Source organism: Amyelois transitella, chromosome 8 (genome assembly GCF_032362555.1).
Source record: "Amyelois transitella isolate CPQ chromosome 8, ilAmyTran1.1, whole genome shotgun sequence".
Taxonomy (NCBI): domain Eukaryota; kingdom Metazoa; phylum Arthropoda; class Insecta; order Lepidoptera; family Pyralidae; genus Amyelois; species Amyelois transitella.
The window spans coordinates 11497782-11524013 of NC_083511.1; the positions used below are offsets into that span (position 1 = coordinate 11497782).

General features: G+C 34.5%; 2 protein-coding genes across 5 annotated transcripts in view; both read left to right on the plus strand.

Moving 5' to 3' along the window:
• Positions 1-354: 354 nt before the first annotated feature.
• Positions 355-20940, plus strand: LOC106134105 (thymosin beta). 4 transcript variants are annotated; one of them, XM_013334069.2, is made up of 6 exons: positions 355-515; positions 17404-17568; positions 17881-17994; positions 18526-18648; positions 19277-19390; positions 19925-20940. In XM_013334069.2, exons 1-6 carry the CDS (start codon positions 413-415, stop codon positions 20062-20064), a joined length of 759 nt encoding a protein of 252 aa, XP_013189523.2. In that variant the 5' UTR covers positions 355-412; the 3' UTR covers positions 20065-20940. The 4 variants fall into 4 exon arrangements, with proteins under 4 accessions (XP_013189523.2, XP_013189526.2, XP_013189525.2 ...); XM_013334072.2 differs by lacking the exon at positions 19277-19390; XM_013334071.2 differs by lacking the exon at positions 17881-17994.
• A 1477-nt stretch (positions 20941-22417) lies between these two features.
• LOC106134084 (protein ovarian tumor locus) overlaps positions 22418-26232 on the plus strand; it is a 28783-nt gene continuing 24968 nt past the window's right edge. Inside the window, exons 1-6 of the mRNA XM_060945637.1 lie at positions 22418-22573; positions 22831-23081; positions 23160-23257; positions 23347-23501; positions 23758-24219; positions 24294-24593. Of these exons, the coding sequence (XP_060801620.1) occupies positions 22851-23081; positions 23160-23257; positions 23347-23501; positions 23758-24219; positions 24294-24593 (1246 nt within the window). The 5' untranslated portion in view covers positions 22418-22573; positions 22831-22850. The remainder of the gene's footprint in view (positions 22574-22830; positions 23082-23159; positions 23258-23346; positions 23502-23757; positions 24220-24293; positions 24594-26232) is intronic.

Here is a 26232-nt window from a genome sequence, read left to right on the forward strand (position 1 = left end):
TTACTCTCAAGAACAGAGATACCTAAGTATACTTCATTTACCACTCCAATGGGCGCAACGGGCCTAAAAATGTTATACTCAACAATAAGCATTGTTTTAGTTTCTCGGAAAACTATTGTTTACTTACAGAAAATACATTAAACAGTGAAAATTAATGGACGTGTCAATTAAGGCACGTCAGGTCAGCACAAAAGAATTCTGTGTTGATAGCACACGGGCGTCGATAAGTAGGACTATGTTACTTGAGTTATCAAAAGAACATTGTCCATTCAAAGAGATTCATCCAGCGCGGGGTCATAATATTTTTATGGCATGTTGTAAAAAAGCGAACTCGCGGGGCGGCAGTAGTCGATATTATTATTATTCCGCGTACGCAGCCCAGCCCACCCCCGACCAGCAGCCGTCTGTCTTCATGTCGTCACGACTCCGCGGGTCTCCGCGCACACCTCAGTCGCATTTTGACGGTGAACCACTGTGCACGTGTTATTCCTTCTACCCCTTCTCACCACAACTTGGTAAGTTATATTATTGAAACTTTTGTTTAAATATATTTAGGTAGGTTTAAAGTGGAAATTTTGTGTTTGAATTTTTGTTGAGCGAAATTAGCTCGGTTTCACTCGAGAGTCGACCTGTCGATTAATACGTGCACAAACAATGAGTAGGGGTAGAATAATATTGAACACTTCCTGGTGAATAAAATATAAGAATTACTTCATCGCAGAAATCCAATTGGAGTTTTTAACGGAACTTTTGTTGGGAAGTGGGAGTGGTCCGGTTGGTAACGAGATTTTTGTGCCGGCTTATTGGATGCGTGTAGTAATGGATTCTTATTTATTGTTTCATTGGATTGTCGGTTTGAAAATTATGTAGTTTATTGCTGATGCATTCTTTGCAAGGCAAATGAAATACTGCGAGATTCACAACGCATTTTGCGATAAATGCCACCTCATCCGGTGTTAATAATGGTTTGAATTTTAAATCCATCACTCGGGTCTTTGTCTTTATTGTTTTTTGTAAAGTCAATAATTTATAACGTAATACGAACAGAAGGCGGACTTCAAAATTAGAACCTAATCTTATTAGGTCTAAAAAAGGGTAAGTACAGTAATAATGACGACTAGAATGACGGATAAAAAAATGCCCATAAAATTTATATCGTAGACCTAGAATTTATTTTTAAATAAAATTGTTCGAATTGACAAAACAAATGGTTCTGTCAAAAAGAGGTGACGTCGTTGTTTCAAGGGTAGGGGTGAATTTAATCGGGGGTGACATGCGACACGTCACGAGTCGTGACTCATTCAGTAGGTACCCAATTTATATATAAAATATTACATATAAAGATTGTCTATTATTTAGCTCAAAATAACTGCAACACCCAAAGAATTTCTTTCGTATGTTTTAGAGAAAAACAACCGTTTGTTTATGGTTCGTTGAACAGCTTGCGATATATTTATGCTAATACATACAATTATCGCGCTGCGCTAACTGCGGTGTCGTTCAACTTAGATAGTTTTGGATCAAAAATCAACATTTTAATTACACGAATTTATTACAATTTAAGTAGGTATGTTTGGTGTATTCAGTCATCGCATTTCTTTTTAAGAGCTGTTAGCTGTTCCGTTACTTGTTTTTGTACTGACTTTCAGATATAAATAGCATCTGACTAACACATGGTTGAAATGACGAATAACGCTCCTTGTTATTTTGAATTATAAACACTTTAGTCGTGGGGTGTAAGCTTAGATTAAGCACTTAAAGTAGAGTGATGATGATTTAAGTGTCTTGAGAATGGGCCTAATAGGTATGATGTTATGCACTATCTTTAAACTCAAGTGGATCTTATGTATATGTACATACATACATAAAATCACGCCTCTTTCCCGGAGGGGTAGGCAGAGACTACATCTTTCCACTTGCCACATTCATAACTCTCTTCATGCAAGCTCGGCGGTTTCGGGTACTCTTGACCTGACCCTTTACCAGGACGTCCTTAATTTGATCATAATGTATATATGTTTATGAATATTTTTGTTACTGGTTGAAATTTGTTCTAAAAATGGGCTTGAAGATGAATGAAAAACCTTCATGGCATTATAAAAAGCTTTTCTCAAGTCATTCTACACGGAAAAACAGACTGTGACTACAGTGTGTATATTCAAGTAAAATGGTATACCTTATACTTGTTGTTATAAGTTGTCAATTATAAAAATTTCTATGCACTTGTTCTCAATTTCATTCTAGTTAAGCCAAGAGAGTTGATAATAATGCGACATATTAAGATAATGCCGAAATACGTCAAATAACGAGTTGTAAACTAAGCCATACAGCTAAACTACACTTGGACTCACAGTCTTTTCGATCCCGTTAGCTCTGTCTACCCCGCAAGGGATATACACGTGACTTTACGCATATGTTATCGCTTCTGCTGTATACATACATTCCTACAGACTTTTACTTATGTTCATAATTATGAAGCCGTGATTGGCATCAAAAGTAACTTTCGTGTGCTTTGCGTCCTACACAATATAGCAGTCCATAATGTACCATAAACAAATTACAAAAGAGTTAAACCGGTCCTGATGTTCGTTGTAGACTTTCTCTGCTTTCGTGTACGTCAATTGTGATTTTTGACGAAATAATCAACTTGTCACTTTTAATAATAAAAAGCGAATAAGGGATAGGCTTACAAACTTGGGATTCTTTTTTAGGCGATGGGTTAGCAACCTGTCACTATTTGAATCTCAATTCTATCATTAAGCCAAATAGCTCAACGTGGCCATTTAGTCTTTTCAAGACTGTCATTATTTCGCTTGAATTTTAGTTTGTTTGATAGCAAGTGCATTGTAATTGTAACTATCAAGGCTAAGATGTATCTTATGTTGTTCTTCAATTCCTTGTTTAATTTTTACGAAAACTATTATTATTTTATATTTATTAATTTCATTTAACTGGATCTAATTTGTCAATGTAGAAGTTACCTATCAAGTTTACAATGCATTTATAGGTAGTTGACCATTAATAACATAATTTCCGTTTCACATTAAGTGCTATTTGTTTCCTCTTCGATTTTAGTAGCTATGTAGGTATATTATATAAAATTTTATAAGGAAAATAATTACTGTAACAATGGTCATCACATGCTTTGAATTAAAAAGTAACGATTGACAAAGGCGCGTGTGACTTTGTGAATCATTAATTCCATAATAATTTATTGATTAATTTTTACTGCATCTTTCGGCTAACGCGGCAACTTGTATTGCGTCATTATTTTTTTGTTATTTTCAGTATTTACGATATTAGTTATTGATTCACACATAAATGACTCAAAATCACAACAGTGCAACCCTTTCAAATTTTACAAGAGTTTAACATCAATACGCACTATACACATAAAAAAATTACCAGAAAACATAACACCCACTGAGCTATATAGCAACACATAGTATTCAAACATAATACAATGTGCGTGTAATGAAATTTGCAGACGGGACAGTGTTGTTGAAGTGAGACAGGCAAAGCACAGACAGGTTAGCTAGAGAGGGAACTCCTCCCGAATCAAATCGATTGCTCGGGGCCCGAACCACCCTAATGGCTAACTGTTAGGGCTGCTTTAAAGGAATTAGCAGCTATTTTTTGTCTACAGTTCAGCGGTTAGTTATAGGTATTTAAAAAATTCAAAATTCAAAAATTTCTTTATTTTCTCTACAATCTTATAGTTAGTGTATAAACAAACAAATCACAGGTAAGGAATATAACAAAAGATTGCGAGAGACTGGTGTCTAAACTAAGCAGGGCCTGTATCTCAAGACAAGCTACCCGGTCCGGCTTCGCATGGGTTACATTAAAACCTTTTGAATCATTCTATCTATTAAAAAAATGCATTTAAATCCCTAAATGGGATAAGTCCGCCTTTGTATATTTTGTCTTGCAAATTTACTGTATTTTTGTGTTCTTTCGTATGTACAATAAAGATATTACAAACAAACAATAATGTTGTGCAGTTTTGAAGATCTAAGCATACAGACATACAGAGATAGGGACGGACGCGGGTAGCGACTTTGGTTTATACTATGTTAGTACTGATACTTAATACTTAAGTACTAAAAGTTAGTTTCGTTTTGTTGTGTGTTGTAACTTATACTATTTTGACTAACTTTAAATTGAGATTAGATTTAACGAGATCAGTATTTCACTGTCATAAATAAGTATGACTGTAAATTGTAACGAGAATTTTATCAAAGTTATTATTTTTAATATCAAAGACAAATACTTTATTTGCAATAAATGCGGTACAATTATAGGTGTTACAAGGCATATATACATACATTTAACCAGTCATGGCATGCAAAAATCTATCTAGCTAAGTAGTGTGATTTTTGCAAATTTCTTGATAAACACAGTCAGTAAGTACCTACGTGGAGATGAAAATTTCAAACACCGAATACAGTTGTCATGTTTTAAAAATACTTTACACAAATCTTTCGCACTCGGACAGAATCTGGAATACCTATCTAAATATATTCCGATGCAGACTTTGTGTTCACACAAACTCTAGACACGCAGTGCTCCGAACTGTTGATCAATAAAATGAGAGGGGAAGCCACATCCCATTTGCCCGCCCGGAGACGAACGTAATAATAATGAAACTTTGATCGTCATGTTGTTATTTATGGCTTTCTCCGAATACAATTCGAATGGTACATACATAATCACGTCTATATCCCGTGCGGGGTAGACAAAGCCAAAGTTTCGATAGGCCACGTTCAGCTGTTTATCTTAATGATATAAATTAATTTATATTCTATTTTTTTCATTTCGAAATGTAAATGAAAAAATGAGAGGCATATATGTATGTATATAATGACGTCTATATCCCTTGCGGGGTAGACAGAGCCTGCAGTCTTGAAAATGCTGATAGGCCTCGTTTGGCTGTTTGGCTTAATGATAGAATTGTGATTAAAATAGTAACAGGTTACTAGCCCATCGCCTACAAGAGGAGTTACAAGTTTATAAGCATATCCCTTAGTCGCCGTTTACGAAATCCATGGGAAAGATATGGAGTGGTTATATTCTTTTTTCTATTGGTGCACAGGGCATTAATAGGAGACATTTTGAAATTTATATATTTTGGAAATGAAATGGCTAATAAACTTGGGATTCTTCTTGGGAAGCGATGGGCTATCAACCGGCTGCTGTTTGAATCTCCAATCCATCGTTGTGATGATGAAATTGGCTTTTTAGTATTTTCAAGACTAGAATAGAATAGATTTATTTTCAAAATTGGATACAAGGTATCACTTATTGACGTCACATCACTTTAATCTAAATGTAACTACTATCGCTTTCTACTGTTGGCTCTATCTTCCCCGCAAGGGATATAGACGTCATTATATGTACGTATTTTTTTTTACTTATTATTAACTTCATTGTGGCTTCAAAGATGTGACGCGTTGACTCACACGTAACTAACAAGCCATACCAATGTGTCCATATCGATGATTCATGCGTTACATACATACATACAAACATTCTTTATAAACCTGACACGTAATGGCTGCCTTTAATTATGGAATACAAATTAATTCACATATAAACCAACGTACTGCATTAAACTAAATTAGCAGGAATTTAAAATGTAATTAGCGCCATCTCTTGTGATAAACTGACATGTTTACCGTTCGTTGTGCTCGTGTTCATGAAATTTATAATTAATTTGATGCATTCGGTACAAAAAAAAAAAAAAAAAAAGTCTAGGTTAGCCAGCAGCCATCCGTGAGTAACACGAAACGTGTGTTATAATTGTCTAAGTTGGTCGACTTGACGCTCCATAAAATTTTGAAACGCATCTCTTTACGTTCTATCGCTAGCAGAGGTCAATGACACTGTTCGGATACCGAAACATAAATAGGTATTATCGATTGCAACGGCCTCTGTGGCGCAGCGGTAGTACGCTTGTCTGTGACACCGGAGGTCCCGGGTTCGAATCCCGGCCAGGGCATGATGAGGAAAGAACTTTTTCTGATTGGCTTAGGTCTTGGATTAGATGTTTATCTATATAATTATTTATTATTATAAAATATAGTATCGTTGAGATAGTATCTCGTAACACAAGTTTCGAACTTACTTCGAGGCTAACTCAATCTGTGTAATTTGTCCCGTATAACTATAATTATTTATTTCTACAGACCGTATAGCCGAGCTTTAGGTACGTTAAATACCTATATATGTCTCAGCGGCCGTATATAGCCTTAAAGCTATAAAGATGTAGCGGGTGCAAAGATTCGGCTCGACCGCCACCAAATGTCTTATGATTAATCTTTTTTTTTTAATTTTGACTTAACTATGTACGTTTTACCGCTGATGTCAAGCAAAGAAAATCAAAAAGGTGATCATTTAACTGAAAATAAATTCACTACACCACAGGTAGTCACGCGTAAAAGGTCTTTTTTCGCTAAATGTCCCCTGATCGTAAAATGTCTTTTTCGCAAAATGTCTGATCCGCAGATTTTCTATTTCGCAAAATGTCGCGCTGGGGACTTATTTCATTTAATTAAATTATTTATTTATAGTGTACCTACCTAGTTATAATAATTTAAAAATTCTAGACCTTTCGCGCATGAGCCCACATTAAATGCTTACATTCCTTCTTAGAAATTCCTAATTATCGTGAAATAGGGACGCGAAATCTTAATTCTGACACGAAGTCTGAATCGTGATTCAGAGATTCAGAAAACAGAAAAGCCTGTTTCGACCTCTATCTTCAAACCAGTATCGTTACTCAATACTGCACCTGTTTCAGTCCAAGGTGTTCTGGTAGACCTGCAGTGAGTCAGTGCAACAATGCAATGTCTCAATGACAATAGTGTTTACGTAAAAATATCCGCCGCTTGCGCCGACCGGCCGCGCTTTGTTTTATGAAAATGGCGTGTGATATCTCGTGAAGTTCAACTTGTTACATCAAGAAATGTTATGATCGTGGCCAATCAGTCTTTTTAAGACTGTTGGCTCAGTCTACCCCGCATGGAATATAGACGTGAATATATGTATTAGAATGTATTCGGGAATGGAAAGAGTAGTCAGGTCTTTTTACGATTAGAACAAATTAATACTCAAGGCACGTGAATCTTGTTCCCGGTCCCACAGGTTCAACTCGTCCGCCATGATTGTTATGTAAAAGCGATTAATTTCCCATCTGTACTCTGTAATATTGAATTGTGGTAAAAATAAATATATATAAATCTTATCTGGAATATTAGTGGAATCTAAATGCAATCATATCCCGGCATCAATATAGGAAAGAATAGGATCACTCCATCTCATTTCCCATGAATGTCGTAAGAGCTGTTTGGCTTTATGATAGAATTGAGATTGAAATAGCGACAGGTTGCTAGACCATCGCCTAAAATAAGAATCCCAAGTTTATAAACCCATCCCTTAGTCGCCTTTTACAACATCCATGGGAACGAGATGGAGTGGTCCTATTCTTTTTTTTATATTGATGCCGGGAACCACACGTAACAGTTCACATATTCTTTTAATTAGAAGACGTTCGTGCCGTGTGGTTCCCGGCACCAATACAAAAAAATAATAGGACCATTCTATCTTGTTCCCATGGATGTTGTAAAAGGCGACTAAGGGATAGGCTTATAAACTTGGGATTCTTCTTTTAGGCGACGGGCTAGCAACCTGTCACTATTTGAATCACAATTCTATCATTGAGCCAATTAGCTCAATGTGGCCTATCAGTCTTTTCAAGACTGTTAACTCTGTCTACCCCGCAAGGGATATAGACATGATTATATGTATGTATGTAGAAGACGTTCGTGGCCCGTTCTTCATTCTCTTGTTTCACCGAATCTGACTTTCCCCCCCACATAAATTCAGCACAGCTGCTCACCGTGTCTTTCTATATTGAGAACCTGTCAGAATCTATTTCCGAGCTGGCGGTCCACGAGTCCAGTTTGCCTGGAATTCGACCTAGCGATCTGGAACTCATGTCGGGGATGCATTTAGTTTCAGATTTCAGAATAGATTACCGTTGTGGCCTTGATGAAACAATTTTACTATTTACGTTAATAATTGATGCTGTATCTAAAGAATCATTTAGATTTCTGTTATTCTTTAAGCTAAATTTTTCAGTTGATTTCTGGGTTTTAGGTAAAGTAGAATACAAAAGCGTGGGTGGACTTCAATTCAAAGACCGGAATCGTGAATAACAAAATTTCCAAAACCTTTCTCCATAATAATATAACTACATATTTAATCTGTGACTGAAATTGAAAGATTTTGACATAAGGAAGGGGTCGATCTTTTTAAATACGATTGATATCGAACGATAACTTCTCGTATGGTTTTAATTTTAAGTTATTTTTTTAATTCCAGATAAATTTCTGAGTTACTTTCTTTTTTCCTTCGTTTTTCATTGCTGAGGATCACGCGTGATTGTCGGTAGATATACCTCACTTCTCATTCCGACATTTTGAGCAATATTCCATACAGTAAAAGTGTAAAACAAATTTGTGAAACATTTAAAACTTAGTAAGCCTTACTACCTCATACTATATTGTATGAGGATAAATTTTCATTATCTCATCTTAAAATTTAATTCGTTTTAAGTAAAGAAATCCGATGAATGAGGGAAGTTTTAATAGAAATAACAATGCAATGACTGATACGAATATCTTTTGTTTAATTCAGTTCCCTTTGTTACAAGCACTTTAGATAATTCAAGTTAGTCACTGGCTGATAGCAGTCCAATGTATAAATTGTTTACACTTTGATTCAATGCTTTGCTCATGTCATTACTAATTATAATTTGTGTTTTAAACAAAGTATGAAAAGGTTAAACAGCTTTTCGTTTGTTTTAGGTCTGTAAGTCAAAGATATAAGGACTAGTATCATCCAAAGTTATTAGAAATAACTGAGACAAGTTGTAAAGTAGTATATTAATCTGTAAGGTATTCAGTGTTGACTGCGAATCTCAAGGCAATTTGAAAATTCCGTCATAATTTTCTGGGTTTCTCGTGATCATTAGGCAGATGATGGTTAGAAGCATTGTTATTACTTAGTTATTAACACAACTACTGAGCTGTAAAGGATTGCACAGTTGATACTTTCTCAAGAAAGATCTGTGCATAGCCGTCATTATGAAAGGTGGTTTAACAAATATTAAGAATAGTACATATGTACATACATACATACATATGGTCACGTCTATATCCCATGCGGGATAGACAGAGCCAACAGTCTTGAAGACTAAAATGGCCACGTTCAGCTATTTGGCTTAATGATAGAATTGAGATTCAAATAGTGACAGGTTGCTAGCCCATCGCCTAAAAGAAGAATCCCAAGTTGATAAGCCTATCCCTTAGTCGCCTTTTACGACATCCATGGGAAAGAGATGGAGTGGGCCTATTTTTTTTGTATTGGTGCCGGGAACCACACGGCACTTAACAATAGTCTTGATTTTCAATTAGTTTCCAGAAGATCAGAACAGGCCCATTGAGTTTATTTCTTTAGATGTCGTAGGAGGCTAAACAAATAACTATGTGACGAAAATTCTAAGTTCGGTTTGGTGTAGGCAGGCAGCCGAGATTTACATGCTATCTTTTCTTTTGAGGAAAAGTGATAAGAGTGTGAGATTCAAAATTTACATGATCTAATATTAGGAACGAATGATGACTTGTTGTTGTATTAAACTAGCATTGTAACAAAGTTTATTTTAGTGCCTTAATTGACGCTTTGCTTAAATATTTCACAATAACAGCAAGACATATTGATCATGCATTCAGCTAATCACGACCTCATTCACAGCCCGTTTGCAACCATAAAAGGTCTAAACTCTGATTGTGCTATTCCTTGTATGGAGACCAATGTCCTATACAAGGTTGCCTAGAACTACAATATGGTAAAATACAGAGCCAGGAATGCTCCTTGGCCTATAAATAGCCAAGGTCAGGTGCGGTAAGCGGTTGACACCAGATATGATATTGAATCTAATCTCTTGGGAGTGATCATGTCTGTAAAGTTATTGCAAGATAAAATGCACATGATTGCTTAGAAAGAACGAGAATGTTTTGATATAAATGATGAACTATAAATAAATTAGGATGCAGTTGTTTTGGTGATTCAGGCAAATGTTGAATGTAAAGTTTTATATATGCACTTCGCGGATGAAGTTAAAGAAATCGATAAGAGTGGAATATACCTATAATCACAGTTTGCCTAATTGCCAAATTAGAATATAATCATAAGGTGTATTACCTACCTATTAATGTATAATTTTATGTAGTCACCAACTGGTAAATGTAGCAAAACAGACTTCAAGAAGATTTATCTGCTAGACATTTATCCGAAATCTTTTTTTTCTTTAACCCAAATTCTTTCAATTCTTCTTCATTTACCCAAAGTTGCAGTAATACTACCAACTTGGTATTTTCTTTGCTTTCGTGCAAAAGGTAATTTGTCTTGGATAGATTTCGTTGTCTAACGGAAAGTTGGGAATCTTTTTTTTGTAAATGTCAAAGGTGAATGTACTCATAAATTGTATTTTCTTTGTAAACGTTATTTCCAACCCAGAATCGATAAGAAAAATTAACGAGAAACTGCAGTCTCTTTCGAACTTACGCCATTTCTTCCAAATTAAACGAAGACAAACCAGTTTTTTTGATAGCAATAAAAGAGCTCAATTATTGTAACAATTGCATACACAATTAAGTTCATCGTAAATCAGCAGAACGGTACGTGTCGAGGCCGCTGTTCTGCTTACGGTGAAATTTTAATAACATGACTTTCTACGTCGCATGGTGGTGGCTGCGCAAGCGGCTGCGTGACTCATACGGTTCACTGTACTTAAGATCGCGCCTCTGCGCTCAGTCGATCGATTCCCAAATTTGCCGGGATGTGCATATTGAATTAAATAAAACATTGACCAAGTACATTACACTTGTACGCATTATAATTTAGTCGATGCTAGGATAGGTTCTTACTTATGTACTTCCCTTAATTAATTTAAAGGTACCTTTTCCCTTGGTAATACTGATTCAGTAAACTACGTATTAGTCATAACAAGTAATTGTTTTTGTTAGGATCTGTAGGATAATATTAATTGTCTTTATATTTTTTGTGTTCTGCGAAATACTTGCTTTTTATTACTTGATTCAATTTATCACCTTGATTTAATATAATTTACACGACTTTCTTTTCTACAAAACATTTTTTCTCTAGAGAGCTTATTCATCAATCATTTCTCTCCTTCTTCGGTTTCGACAATAAATGTAGGTATTTGGCTGCTCGAAAGGCCGGTTTGAGGTCGTTCGGTCGCGCCCGCCATATGGCGCGTTGGGACATTTTTACGGCGCCAAGAATTAAGATTGCCTTATCTACAATTCTTGTTCTTTTCGTCCATAAAAGGAGTAAGTAAGAGCTATAAAAACCGCTACAATCACAAATTACAATGGTGCGTTGATTTTGTTTAGTTAGGCACTAACGAAACGACAGATGGTCAAACAACAATTTAATTTATACCGTCTGTATCTTTTAGGACGAGTGACTCGTGTTCCCCATAGTTATTTTAGCTATTGTGCTTTTATTTTCGAATTTAATCATATGTTCATCTATATCTGTGGTTACCGCTTTGTTACCGCTTCTTCTGCACTGACGCCTTGGAAGCGGCAGTAAACTTAGTTTTTAAGTAATTTATTTGACGTCAACCAATGTTGTTAAACCATACGACAATTATTAAGCGATATAATAGTATCCTATAATAATGAATAAAAATTTTGAATTTAGAATTTTTTGAATTTTATCAATACGTAGAAGTTTTAAATAATCCATGATATCATTTCATTTCGTATCGCTTTTTTTGCTTTCGTTAAGGTAGTTATGAATCAGGTTACATTATGACTCATGACCTTAACCATTTGAGAGATAAACAAACCGTTTAAAAGGCGTCACATATCGATTTGATGCATTCTTAGCTGAACGACATTCAATTCTGATAAGGAAGCCAAACGAAACAAGGAAGCATGTTTACGAATACAAATGAGCTGTTGAAATAAGTTTGTTACAAGTACAATGTGTGGCGTGATGGATAATCGGTTCAGTAGAAATAATAACTTTCTATTTTTTTTTAAGTTGAAGTAATTAGCAATTTTAAGCATCGATGCACATGCAAATGAAATTCGAAAGAAATTTCTGCATACTTCTGATTATAAAATTACTGAATCAATCTAAATAGCTTTTTGTTAATGAATCTTGTTTATAGGATATGCTTATAAACTTGGGATTCTTCTTTTAGGCGACGGGCTAGCAACCTGTCACTTTATGTTACTATCACAATCCGAATTCTATCATTAAGCCAAAAAGCAGAACGTGGCCTATCAGTCTTTTCAAGACTGGTGGCTCTGTCCCTTCAAGGGATATAAACGTAATTTATGTAGGTATTTATTAAAACGCCAGCACAGTTGCTTTCCAATCAACCATTTCGTGTAATCCCTTCCCGGGAGACTTAATTTTCCGGTCCAATTTACAACATTGGGTTGGGTATCTCTTCAAAATTAATTGACGGAGATGCTACCGTGATAATTGGTCTTCTGAGGATTTCAGCGATATGCACATAGCTCTCAGAAATGTTCAACAGACCGTGCCACCTTGCGGTACCTCGTAGATACATGATCTCGCTACTAAATCTCGTATATGGAATCTATTACAGTCCACAAAAACTAGGTTTATATCGTTAGCTCTACTTTTTTTTTGGTTTTAAAACATTTGGTTTGTCTATTCAGCCAATATTATGAATCTGGAGTAAGATTTTTAGTCTATGTTTATGAGCAATTACTTACGAGAGCAGTGGTTTACAAGGTTCTCGCTTTCTTTTAGTGAACGTAGTAAGTTCAGCGGTTTAACAATTAGTAATTGTATTTGCTTCAAAGGTTTCGTTAAACACATCATGAAATAAAATTATATGGCAAAGTATTCATACTGTGCTGCTTGTCTTTTATTCTCTGAAGTTTCTTTCAGTCTCTCAGTCTATAGTTTCTAACATAAAAATGATATTTTATCCGTAATTTGAATCATATAGAAATCTCATCATAAATTCTGTGTGTGATGTAGCCCTGGAACCCGCCTTTGAAACCTTATTTGGCAGAGACAATGAGCGGTCATCGACACGAGGACTGTGACCGAAAACCGTGTTTCCATCAATGTTTAGTTCCATCCATCCATTCCATCATTGATTAGTTAATTTTATAAAAATAACTTAAAGTCAACATCATTGTGTTCAGCTCTTACCAACTTTATATTCATAATAGTACATATTTAAACATCAATATGACAAATTATGTTACTCTGCATAAGTTTTATGAAAGACAACCTCTGGAACTATGGAATAGCTTTAGAGAATACTCGTTAATGTTTAGGTATTAGCTATAAGTACATTAAAATATTGTATTACATTACATTATTGGACATTCTCCAGCTGATTTTTGAATCCTTCAACTACGTTTTGTTCACATATCATAGGCTTAATTTTGGTAAAGATTCGCCAAAACGTATATATGATATAAGAGTTTTAACTATTTCATATATTCTTGAATAATATCATGACTTCTACCGACATTTCTATTCATGAATTGTCCTGGATCCTATGCTTATTATGATTTAAATTACTGTTCTCATCCGTATTGTTATTCATAGGTTTCTGATCACATGCTTAGAAAGACAATAGGGCATCAAGATTCTTAAGACATGACCTAGATGTTATTGTATGTTAGGTCACAGCTTAAGTCTAGGCTTACTAGTTGTGTGACTATTATTATACAAGTCATTGGGGTTAAGACGAATATTAGTACATACAAACAGGCGACACAAGCGAAGATGTAAGGCTATTTATAACTCAAAAATATCACAGTAACATAAAAGTGTTTAAGCTTGCAAATAAAAGAAAATGAGAAAACCAAATTGACTACAATTCCAATCTTTTGAGGATAGATGAATATATGAAACAGATTGCAAAAAATTTGCTAGAACGACAATAACATAAATCAATGAAAATGAATTACTAGTTCTGTATTGCCGGTCTAATTTATGCTAATCTGTATCTAAAACATGCCATCCCATTAGGAAGACCTTTTTTAACTGAAGTCTAGAATATTATCATATTTGAATACGTTATAGAAGTTTGTTTTGCACATTTTATCTCTTTGAATTTTCAATATTTGTGGGCTTCTTTACAAAGTCATTTTACGTACCGAATTTCCATGTAGGAAAAATTCTTGTTTGCTATTTTGAATAGCCCTTACCTACTGCTATCTATCAATTTTATGGGCTTTTTATCCTATGAGAGATTAGCCCATAAAGTAACTTGCATCTAATTCCCTTCGTGGATTTTACAACTTGTTTGTGTGCCTATGATCTCATCTTGATTTTATCTTTACCAGTCCATGATAGGATTTCACACATATGGTTTTATTTGTTTGTTAATGAAGTAGTGTAGACACAGTTTTATCATTTGGAATTCTATGTTAATGTAAGTATGTCGGTTGTCCTATGTTTTTATCTTTATTTTTGATTGTTTTTTATTTTTATTTTTTGATTGATTGAAATTACGTTTCTACTCGTATTGTTATGGACACAAAAACATGGGCTTCATTCTTTATTTGATACAAAACTTCATGTTAATTGTCGTTGTCATTTTCAAGGAGTTATATACATACATACATATAATAGAGAGGTAGGCAGAGACTAAAACTTTCCACGTGCTTTCTCAGCATACTTCCTTTGCTTCGCTCGGCAAAGCTCGGCGGTTTCGGGTACTCTTGACCTGATCGAGTTAAGTATATAGCACTCAGTTATAAATATTTAGCATCCCAAAGTGCGTTAATCCTATCATTTATTTATTTGACGGCCTCTGTGTTGCAGCTGTAGTACGTTTGTCTGTGACATCGGAGGTGCTGGATTCGAATCCCGGCCAGGGCATGATGAGAAAAGAACTTTTTTCTGATTGGCCTGGGTCTTAGATGTTTATGTATATAAGTATTTATTATAAAATATCGTATCGTTGAGTTAGTATCTCGTAACACAAGTCTCGAACTTACTTCGAGGCTAACTCAATTAGTGTAATTTTTCCCGTATATATTTATTTATTACTCGATTCACCGAGGTATTGCAGGATGTCCCATACCACAATCTCTCATAGGAACAGTCCTCCCATCTCATTCATATTCAACCATGGATCCCGCAACACAATTCACCGGAATATGCATTTTGTTTCAACTTGTAGTCTGTCGCTGTCATCAATTTTAAGATTCAACAGCATTACTCAGGAAGTGCATGTCTGTTTTTCAGAAAACCATGAATATCTCGTTTGGTACGAGTATTACACATGTCTGATTATCTGATAAATCTATATTGTATTCACTTGCACACAAATATATCCATTGACTTATCGGTACACTAAGGTCCAACACTACTTTAAACCAAAGTAACATTAAAAGAGTGTGTATTATTTCCCAATAACTACACGTGCTGAGTTTTGTGGACATTCTCCAGGAAATTTTTGAATCCTTCAACTAAGTTTTGGCCACTTATCATTGGCTTAATTTCGGTAATGATTTGCCAAAACGTATGTTTAATAGTGGAACAGTACCTACCTAATCTTCGCTTTTGAAAAGTCACAGTACTCAGAAGTTCCGAATGAATATGTCCGGAATTATTCTTCAATCAGCTTTGCATTTTTGCCTTTTTTTGAGGAAACCTGCACATTCAGGCAACTGGATGTGTAACCATGGATCCAAAACGGGTTAGGTTTACCTGCAAAGGTTGCGAAGGTCTCACACAATCCAGGATCCATGATCAAATACACACCCTGGGCTCCTCTCCAGAGTGGTTAGAATTCTACCTGGACTAAAGCCAAGGGGAAGGAGCGCTTATTTGAAACACTCAAGTGAAACAACTTTCCTTGCAATATAGTAGGAAGAATGTTCTGTGTGGACGTCTCTCATTACAGTTAGCGCCGGTCGTGGCCAACATCAGCCCAGATTGCCAGATACACAGCCTGCCCACAATTACAGTTACTAAGTACCAAGTGTGCGTATAAGGGCATTTACCAGCAGCTAATATAACCGGTTTATTTTCTTCTGTTTACATTGGTTACTCTAAATTTGTTTGGACTCGATAGCTACAATCTACTTGTTAATTAAGTTTGTAGTTGGTACATTCAGTAGACAGTAAGTAAGTAAGTAAGTCTGTTTAACTTAGCTTAATGATTTCGGAAAGAAAAAAAATCTTTGCGCTACCAGTCTTTGTTGAATATTTTCATTCGAAACTGTTAAGTTTTTACGTTTAATCGAGTCACAGATTTCAATAATAGGACCCCTGCATCTAATGTCTCCACGAATTTATTTTAAGCATTAACCAGCTGATTTGAATTCAAAGGGTCTTTGTCTGACTGGAAATAGCCCTAAATCTGTTCCGTCTCGGACCATTTGTCGCGTAATGCAGGAAATTCATCGACAAGTGACTCACACGTTTCTTTATAAACCGTGCATTGACAAGGATAAATACTATGAAGTAGGTATCTAATTGATATCATGTCAATTCAGTTTCGTATAGGTATTTTGTTAAATAAGTTAATGCAGAGGCCCATTTTCTTCGCGTGTAGGTTTGGTCTGACTAAATTTGAATTTTTAATTAATTAATTTATCTTTATTTAGTGAAGTTGGTAGTAATTTCCATAGACTAATAGTCTTTTATAAAGCGTGTCGATAATCTCTCCAACGATAATCAAATTTTCTCATTATAATATATTCTGCCATTTTAATGGCTTCATTGGTAGTAATTAGGCTTATTCACTTGAATCATATGAGCACGTCTGTATCACTTGTGGAGTGAATAGAGCCGGTAGTCTTGAAAGACTGACATTCCACGTTTAGTTGGTTAGGCTTAATGATAGATTCAGATAGTGACAGGTTGCTAGCGCATCGCCTAAATTCATTAATGCCAGAATAAAGTATCAAAACCTGATTGCACGTAAATAAGAGCTTTAGTTTTCTACCTATAAGTTTTTTTTTGTAAAATTGTGAAAAATTCTTCATTGTTTTAGGCATTTTGTTATTTATAACCCGTGATTCTATGAAAATATATAGAATCACGGATTATAAATAACAAGATGCTTCATCATAAGAACATCACTTGGCACATTATATTTCGAACTCAAAGATTTAATACGCTGATGAAATTGTACTTACTATAATTGAGTGCGAATTGTGCTTTACAATAAAAAGTAAAATTTACAAATTAAATTAAACGTACGTAATTACGCACCTACATTAAATTACCTTTTTTATTAAAAAAAAATACCTTTTTGTTTAATTAATCCATGACATTTTCCTTAATTTTCAGATTTACCCTCAAATTCCACAATGGCCTGCTCAGTCAGTGATGCCCCCTCCCTCAAGGACCTCCCGAAGGTAGCCACGGACCTCAAGAGCCAGCTCGAGGGGTTCAACACCAGCTGCCTGAAAGACGTTGATACCAATGAGAAAATAGTCTTACCATCTGCTGAAGGTAAATAACTACTTTCATTATTTTGGCACCTCACTTAAACCAACATCTAAAAAACGAAGATACTCTTAGAAATGAAATTTTGATTAATGGCGTATTTTCGACTGAGTCGCCTCCGAAGATTATCTAAAAAGTGAAAAGAAATCACTATACACATATAATAAAATGTAATAATATGCTTACATACCAATAGTTTTGAAAGTGTCCACGAAAAGTTACAAAATCCTGAGGTTAATATATCCGACAAAAAGTTAACATTGTCACACAATTCCGCGTCATTTTCTGCCTGATTAAAGAAGGTTTTATTTACGGCAGACTTAGCGAAAGAAAGGCAACATTCAGCGCTCCTACAAGGCGTTGAACAGTTTCAAACTTCCTCCCTCAGGAGAACGGACACCGTTGAAAAAATTGTGCTTCCAAACGCACTAGGTATTTTGTCTGAGTGAACAGTGGAGTGGGTTTTTAACGCGCAATCGACCATAACACATTATTCAACCGATTTCCTTTTTTTTAAAAATAAAAAAAGTATCAAGCTTAGTGTAATCCATTTTTTTAAAGTTAGGAAATTGGTCGAAATGTGCACACGTTAACAAATTTCTCATTTTTATTTGCCACTAAACACGTGTGAATGCGAAAGTGGCCTTTCCGCTAATTTTAACATCAAATATAACAAAAGAAGTTGTTATGAAAAATCTAATCCTTTTAGAAATTTAGTCTTAACGAATTTAACAGAAAATAATCTGCAGTGGTATATTTTCTTAGATGGGTGAAAGAAAAAAATTATAAACAAGATTTGAAAAAAATCTTTTGATGCATTTTCGAATAGGTAGCTATCATTCGTTTCAGTCACCAAGTTCAAAATATGCCACAGCTGCATGTCATTTTTTCTTCGCTTCTAGAAGTATTGCCAGTCGTAAAAAATCAGATGAGTAAAATAAACAAAAATTGTCTATGTTTCAGATGTTGCCACTGAGAAAACCCAAAATTTATGGGAATCCCTATTTGATGGAATTGAAAAATTCGACGCTAGCAGGTTGAAACACACAGAAATACAGGAGAAGAACCCTCTTCCTGACAAAGATGGTGAGATTGTACTTTGTTACGAACTTCACGAGAATTGTATGTGCTGTCTGCACTTTATTTTAACAGGCTGTGCCTTTTATTATTTTAGTTGAATTAATAACATTTAGAAGCAGCCAGTTTTATTGTTTTTGAACATAAAAATAATTTCAAATTTGCTCGTACCATGGCCTAATGCCCCAGCATTCATTAAAATGGCACAGGATAATATTCCTAAGTTATATAACTATTTTTATATGTTTATGTAAGCATTTGTGGCACGCTTTTCCTTTTTATGCAAAGGTATGATCCTGTGCTGTCTCATAATTATTTAAGATACCTATGCCCCTAACCTCAGAAATTAAAAAAATTTTTTACTGCCAGCTGCCATACTTTGTGTGGGCAACTACCATGCAACTACATACAATACCAACCTACCACAAATTTATTATGTTTTCATGTCTGTAGTCCTACTGAAAATAGTCATCTTACATTTTGGCAAAAAATATTTCAAGTGATGAACTATTTAGTAATTATAATGTCACTTATAAAGCCTGTGAATGCGATTTAAATTTAAACCTCGATGTTTTGATTTGCGCTGTTGAAATGCTTTTTATTTATATGTTTTCCTGCACGATTTGCTTTACACCAGTTGTCGCAGCGGAGAAGGCCCACCAGAACCTGTTAGAGGGAGTTGAACACTTTGACAAGAGTCAGATGAAACACGCTACTACAGAAGAAAAAAATCCTTTGCCGCCTATGGAAGGTTCATAACGCTGCTTTTATTTTTACGCTTGTTTTAATTTTAAACAACTGCATGTTTGCACATAAGTCACTGTGAATATCTAGATTCTGAGATTAGCTCGATTTCTTTAAGTGATGTCAAATTTTTAAAACAGCTTGTCTGCCAGTCGCCTGACTTTGAGGAAACATACCTATTTAGGGGAATATCAATTTAACGATTCTTTTTATTAATTGCACTATTTATATTGAATCATGCAATTCATTTTCATATTTTCTTACTTAAGGACAAAGAGACACATAATCACATATATTGTGATTTGAATTTTACTTTTTGAAAGCATACCTCTGGCTCCTCTCCAGAGTGGTTAGGATACAACCGGGACTAAAGTCAGGAGGAAAAAGATTGTGATGTGAATTTTTAATATCACTAGTTTTTTTAAGACTCCCCATAGGCAAAGGAAAAGCCTTTATCTTCCTAACCCATTGCATTAGATAGAGTATAACTTTGGAAATCAAATATAAACAGTGTAAATCTTAACTATGTTTTTAAATACAGCTATCGAAGCCGAGAAGGAGAAGAATAAGTTCCTAACTGGTATCGAGAACTTCGACCCCACCAAGTTGAAGCACACAGAAACTTGTGAAAAGAACCCACTACCCACCAAGGACGTTATTGAGCAGGAGAAGACCGCCTGAACTGCTCCATCCATAACCTCTCGCAATTATATCTCGCTAGTATCGCTGTATTTTAAACTCGATGTAAGTTACGTAATAGTCCTGTTTGTGGTGTCCATCTTACAGGGTTGCTGTAAGTTAAAGTGATATATATTAAAAGTGATTCGAGGAAATAAAGTATGTTTTGAAACAGCGGAATACCAGAAAGACAGCCATTGTATCAGGTATTGAAATCAGCCACCTTTTAAATCTAATGGACATCATGAATGGGTATCAAAATTTCTATGTCATTTTATCGGTATATATTTTATTAACTGTATTTTACGAGCATTTTATATTTTAATTTGTAATGAATAAATAATTAAGTATTAATGTCCAGTACTGATTTATTTAAGCTGGGAACACACTGCACTCCGACTCGAAGTAATTTTATCTTGTTTGTGCTTGTGTTCTCTAATTAGTTGAGATATTTTATATAAATAAGTAAAAAATCCTGAGATTTCAGCATCTTGTATTAGTGATGCTTCTTGTCTGGTCAAATAAATCATATAGGGAGTGAAGTTACCAACATTCATTTGGGTCAAAAAAATTATTCTCTTTTTATTATAATGTAAATTCAATTAAATTTTTTAATACTGAATAATGTTATAACTGACAAACGTAATATTATTGCTCAAACTGTGAAAGATATTTAAGATTCTGGATTTGAAAACGCAATACCGGGCATTGTACCGAAAAGTGAATAATAACAATAATATTTTATATCGTCGTATACAATAATAGGTTTCCAATTTTGTAATAATTATATGCTATCGATGCCAATACAGAAAAGATTTTTACCGGAATTTTGTATGTTTTACAGACGGTGCTTTTTATAAATATAGATTGAAAAAACTATATTTGTGTATTATTTGTCTTTCAACCTTTTTCAAATATAATATTTTTTTATTAAGGACCACTTCAGTATATCGTCCAAATTTGTAAGTTATACCTAATTAACTACTATTTTAGTACTTTGTTTTAATGAGGGCCTACGTGTTCCCATTTTTTAAGTAATGTAAAAGGTTTCGCGTTAGTGGAAATTTATAAAGCAGACTTTAAAATGCTTCTGTATAGTGCAGTTTGGTAATTTAAAATTATTTTTTAAATCTTGTGTAAAATCATAAACTCCAAAAACAAAGAAGCACGAATTAGACTCTCCTTGAAATTATGGATCGGAAGGTTAAAAAGTGTTACTTTTTTCTCTTCATATTTTTACACAATTTTCGACGAAAATAGTTCGTACTTATCAATACACTAACATCAGTGAGTATAAACGATAAAGATTTACCTTCCTTTATTCGTACCCCTTTAGTTCATAATTCTCATGTACCCTCTTACATACTCCATATGCATATATACATACATAAAATCACTCCTTTTCCCCGAGGATTAGGCAGAAACCACATCTTTTCACTTCTACTTATGTATACTCCTTTATTTATAATCATGAACAATTACCGCATTTTTAGACTCGCCATAATTCTTCAAAATTGTCATCGAGTTTGCCGAATTTTGGGGAATCCAAATGTTTCATATTATGGCAGCACCAACTGAAAATTGACTGAAATCAATACGCTTGGTACAGCTGCAATGAGCTTGAGCGTATTTCTGGTTCGCGAGCGGTAATTTGCAAAAGTAGAACTTGGTTTTGCTGTCTTCATGGAGGTATACTTATACATAATCATATATTTAAACATATTCTTTAATTTATGATCTTTGGAATTATATTACATGTGAATGTATTATACTTCTGACGACGTGAATACGTTTTAGTACATAGTTACATGACTTTATACACATACATAAACTGTCTTTTAAAATGAAATATCCTTTTGAATACTTACGTACTTACTTTAACAAATTTAAATGAGACTTGAGTATGCAAACAGGAATATGCGAAGACGAGAGGTGATGTTTAAGTATAGGCAAATATTTTTGGAATTATAAAGATAGAAGCTACTGGTTGTGCATTCTAACAAATAAATATATCGCTGAAATAATGTCGTAGTATTTGGTAACTAAACATATAACCAATAGGTACCTAAGGAGTTTTTTAATGTATGCTTATAAGCGTTAAGTGAATCAATAATTTTGTGATGAATTAAAACCAGACAGGGATACGAAAATATTTATTCACATTATTAGATATCTTTAAGAATAAGTTTGATAGTCTAGTCTTGCGCGCCTTCAGTTCGAGCTAGGCGGAAAATTTAAATTTCGCGCTGCTAGCGCTAGCTTTTGCCATAGACAAAGATTTCGTTGCTACTACAGCGCCCCCAATAAATTTTCAACATGAAGAAAACATTGTAAAGTGGTAACATTGTGTTTGCAAAAATGCCAATTTTGTAAATTTTAATTTTCCTTCCCGCCGGCTCTTGACGGTTTGCTTTTGGCACGTGCAATTCTTATTCAGTTTTAATAAAATACGTATTTGCAAATCATAATACAGTTTTTTTACTGATGCTGACTATTGGGAAATATCATTTAGGTAAGTTCTTTGCCAATATTTTGATTCCGAACGTTCGATTTATTAAACTTGCACGTGTGTATCGTAGACAGCAAAACAACCATTTGCATTGCATTCGTCAAAATATATAGCTACGATATGGTTTTGTGGACACTGTTAATGCATAATATTGTTTTCTTTCTACCCTAACCAAATTTGTGTTGGAGCTGTTGGATAATCAATTTGTTGTGTTGTGATCGTAGTATGTAGTAGCGTCATTTGTTTTTGTTTACCTACAGATATTTAGTTGTTGTGTACAATGTCGCCGTCTCCAATCCGTTGTCGCGGGCCTTGGAAAATACATAAACGTTGTTCGGAACCGGATAGGTGGCTGGACGAAATGGGTTTCTTTAGAAAACATGCGGCCAGAGACGCGAGTTGCCTCTTCAGGGCAGTATCCGAGAATGTTTACAACACTCAAAGGTACTTCCACCGAGTACGCCTGGAAACTGTCCAATACATGGCCTCTAAAAGGCAACTTTTTGAAGGGGTAGGATCAATATTTTTTCTTTTTATTCTGTTTTTTTTGGTGATCATCCAAATCTTAACTTAAAGTTTTATGTTGTAGTCATTGACTTGTCCAATTGAGAACTATATTAAAGAGATGTCTAATCCATCTGAATGGGGTGGTATGATAGAAATATCTGCTATGAGTCACTTGTATAGGTAAGATTAAAATAATTTTAATATACCTACCTTCTTTTTTAATTCATTATCAAAGGCCTAAAATCATAAACATTGGGTGTGTATTCCAGACGTGACTTTGTTATTTTCGAAGCTAACAAGGGTCCACAAACCAAAATAAGCAATGGTTATGGGGACCCAATTCACTTGTTTTACTGCCTTGAAACAAAGCACTTTGATGTGGTTTACACTAAAGAGTTTATTAATGCATCATCATTTTGTCAATGTAAGTTCACTTTTATTTAATTCAGTTTTGAAATAATTTATATTTATTAGGTATCTTATTTACTAATAAGATGTAAGCTTTTTCAGATTATATGTAGGTAATTGATAAAAAAAATAGATTGTTTTAATTTTACTACACTTTTTCCATTTATAATAATTTAAAAAAACAAGCTTTTCAGATTATGTAATATGTAGGTAATTCATTAGAATTTAAATTTTTTCTTAACTTGTGTCCATTTATAATAATTAATTTATAGCTTTGGTATATGAAATTCTTTATGATGGAGTATACCAGTTGAAAGATTTGCCTTACGCTGTGGACAAAATGTTGCATGATAAAGTGCCGACAAATCATATAGAATATTTTATGTCTGAAAATGTTGAACGTCGCAAGAAACAGAAAGAGAGAGCAAAGATCTTCATAGAAACTACCAATGATGGTGATAAGGACAGGAACAATAATGCCGTAGCCTTAAAATGCAAGCACCATATGGAAGATTTGGAGCGGGCGAGTCTTTTGAAGGAATCTCTAAGCATTTTCGTATTCAACCGTAGTCTCATACAACTAGAGAATGTTTGTATGAACTGTTTGAATGTCAACAGCGCTAAAGACTTGATTGACAACGGGATTACTCCATTCCCGTATAAAGTAGCTAAAGCTTTAGATCCGGATATATATAGAAACATAGAGTTTGATGTTTGGAGTGAAATAAGACGAGGTATTTAAAATGAATCATATTTAATCATTTGCGATTAATTTGATCTATCTGTAATTTGGTTCGTGGTATTGCAGAATTACGTTATGGAGCTAGATACTCTGATGGCACGACACTGCAAGTCGGAGTGAAATGTCTATGTAAGCTCCAATCGGAACAGTCGGTGCCGTACCACTGTCATATTCAGGAGATGCGTCCGGATGGTGGGCCGTGCTTGGTTTTTATCGAGGAGCTGGGCGAGAAGAGAACTGTGAACTTTGAGCAATTGGAGCCATTGCCTCTTGATGAGATCAGGCCCTGGGCGCCTCCGTACCGCTACTCCCGCTCAAACTCTCAGCTGTTGTCTCTAAGCCAGATGTTGCAGCAACTAGGTGATTTTGATTAATTAATTGTGCAAATTTGAAGTGGTACTTTTTTTTTGAACCTGTAAATTTTTCTTACTCATATCAATTTATATAAAATATATAAACATAGTGTTCCCAACTTTTATTTACTCCTGTGTTATGGGAATGTGACAGTGTAACTTTGCTTGAATGTTGCCCTCTATTGGTCATTTTGTTTACATTTTATTTATATTCAATCAATCTTTATCAAAAAGAAAGATAAAATGCGTTTCTCTGAAATGATGGAAATTAAAAGACTTGAACTCAAAATATCTAACAATATATTATACTATGACTTATTAGGAGGATCCAACAATTGACAGATGTAGCTAAAATTAGGCTTGTTTATTTCAGATAATATTTTCATAGCTTGTTATCTTATGATTTGTTTTATGGGGTAAAGCCACTGATATACAAACTATTTTTATAATTCCCAGTACATTTTTGATATAATAATGTACTAGCTGTGCCCGCGACTTCGTCCGTGTGGAATAGTTATTTTGGGCATAATTGAAGCCCTCAAGGATGAATAATTTCCCCCGTTTTTTTCACATATTCCATTTCTTTGCTCGTTGTAGTTGTCGTTGTGTTGCAGCGTGATGTAATGTGGCCTAAAGCCTTCCTTGATAAATGGTCTATTCAACGCAAAAATAATTTTTCAATTTGAACCAGTAGTTATTGTTATAAGCGCGATCAAACAAACAAACAAACTCTTCTTTATAATATAAGTAAATTAGTAAATATAGATGTTTGTACAAAAAATTTGTGCCACAACTAATAGAAATTGACGTAATAAACTTAATAGGCTATTTGACAAAGTTCTAAAAACTATCTTAGGCTATTTATTTGTTTATAAAGAGCCCTACAAAAATACTTTTCTGCCTTTATTACAGCTATTTTATTAAAAAATCGAAAAAGAAAATGCAATATTCAAATATGCCGCCAAAACGCGACTTTTAGCAATATGGCGGCCATGGCATGCAGTGACGTAAATTTCGTGTAAATATCATACAAAGCTTGTAGGTGTTTCGAAAAGTTTTGATTTTCTCTTGTTTTATTTAACTTGTGCCACGTCATATGTGTGAAAATTTTTAAAATGAGTTCCTATAAATGTTGTGCAGTGCCTAAATGCACTAATACAACAATAAAATCTCCTACGAAATCGTTTTTTTCTATGCCGATGGATTTGAATATTCGCAAGAAGTGGTTTCAGATCATGATCTAAGATCAGTGGTTACCAAGATATACTTACATTGATGTTTTCACATTCCTCAGTTCGGCAGCATAGAAATCTGGATTGTCTTTGAAGAAGACGCCAACCATTATAGGGTCCACTTTTGGCAAAAGTGGACCTACCAAAAGTCTTTTGATAGGTTTCGACTGTCAGCTTTCGCGAAATTGGTTTCCATTATTAAATACCTATGTTATCTGAGTAATCCTGAGCGATCAAACACTTATAAAATCTTGAAAAATAATAGCAATTACTAAGGAACAGTACGATCCACAGTCTGTTTATGGATAATTGACGTCATAATAGAAATAGCCAATCACGTTCGTTTTTAGTCACGTGACAGCTGCATAAAAAAGCCTAATTTTCTGAGACGGATTTTGTTAAAATAATGCAATATTTTTA

What these genes read in the sequence shown, in the direction of transcription:
- LOC106134105 (XM_013334069.2), top strand. Translation starts at nt 413, where the DNA reads ATGTCGTCACGACTCCGCGGGTCTCCGCGCACACCTCAGTCGCATTTT. An exon ending in CCCCTTCTCACCACAACTTG is followed by an intron (nt 516 to 17,403) that starts GTAAGTTATATT and finishes CTTAATTTTCAG; the next exon opens with ATTTACCCTCAAATTCCACA. An exon ending in TCCTTTGCCGCCTATGGAAG is followed by an intron (nt 19,391 to 19,924) that starts GTTCATAACGCT and finishes TTTTAAATACAG; the next exon opens with CTATCGAAGCCGAGAAGGAG.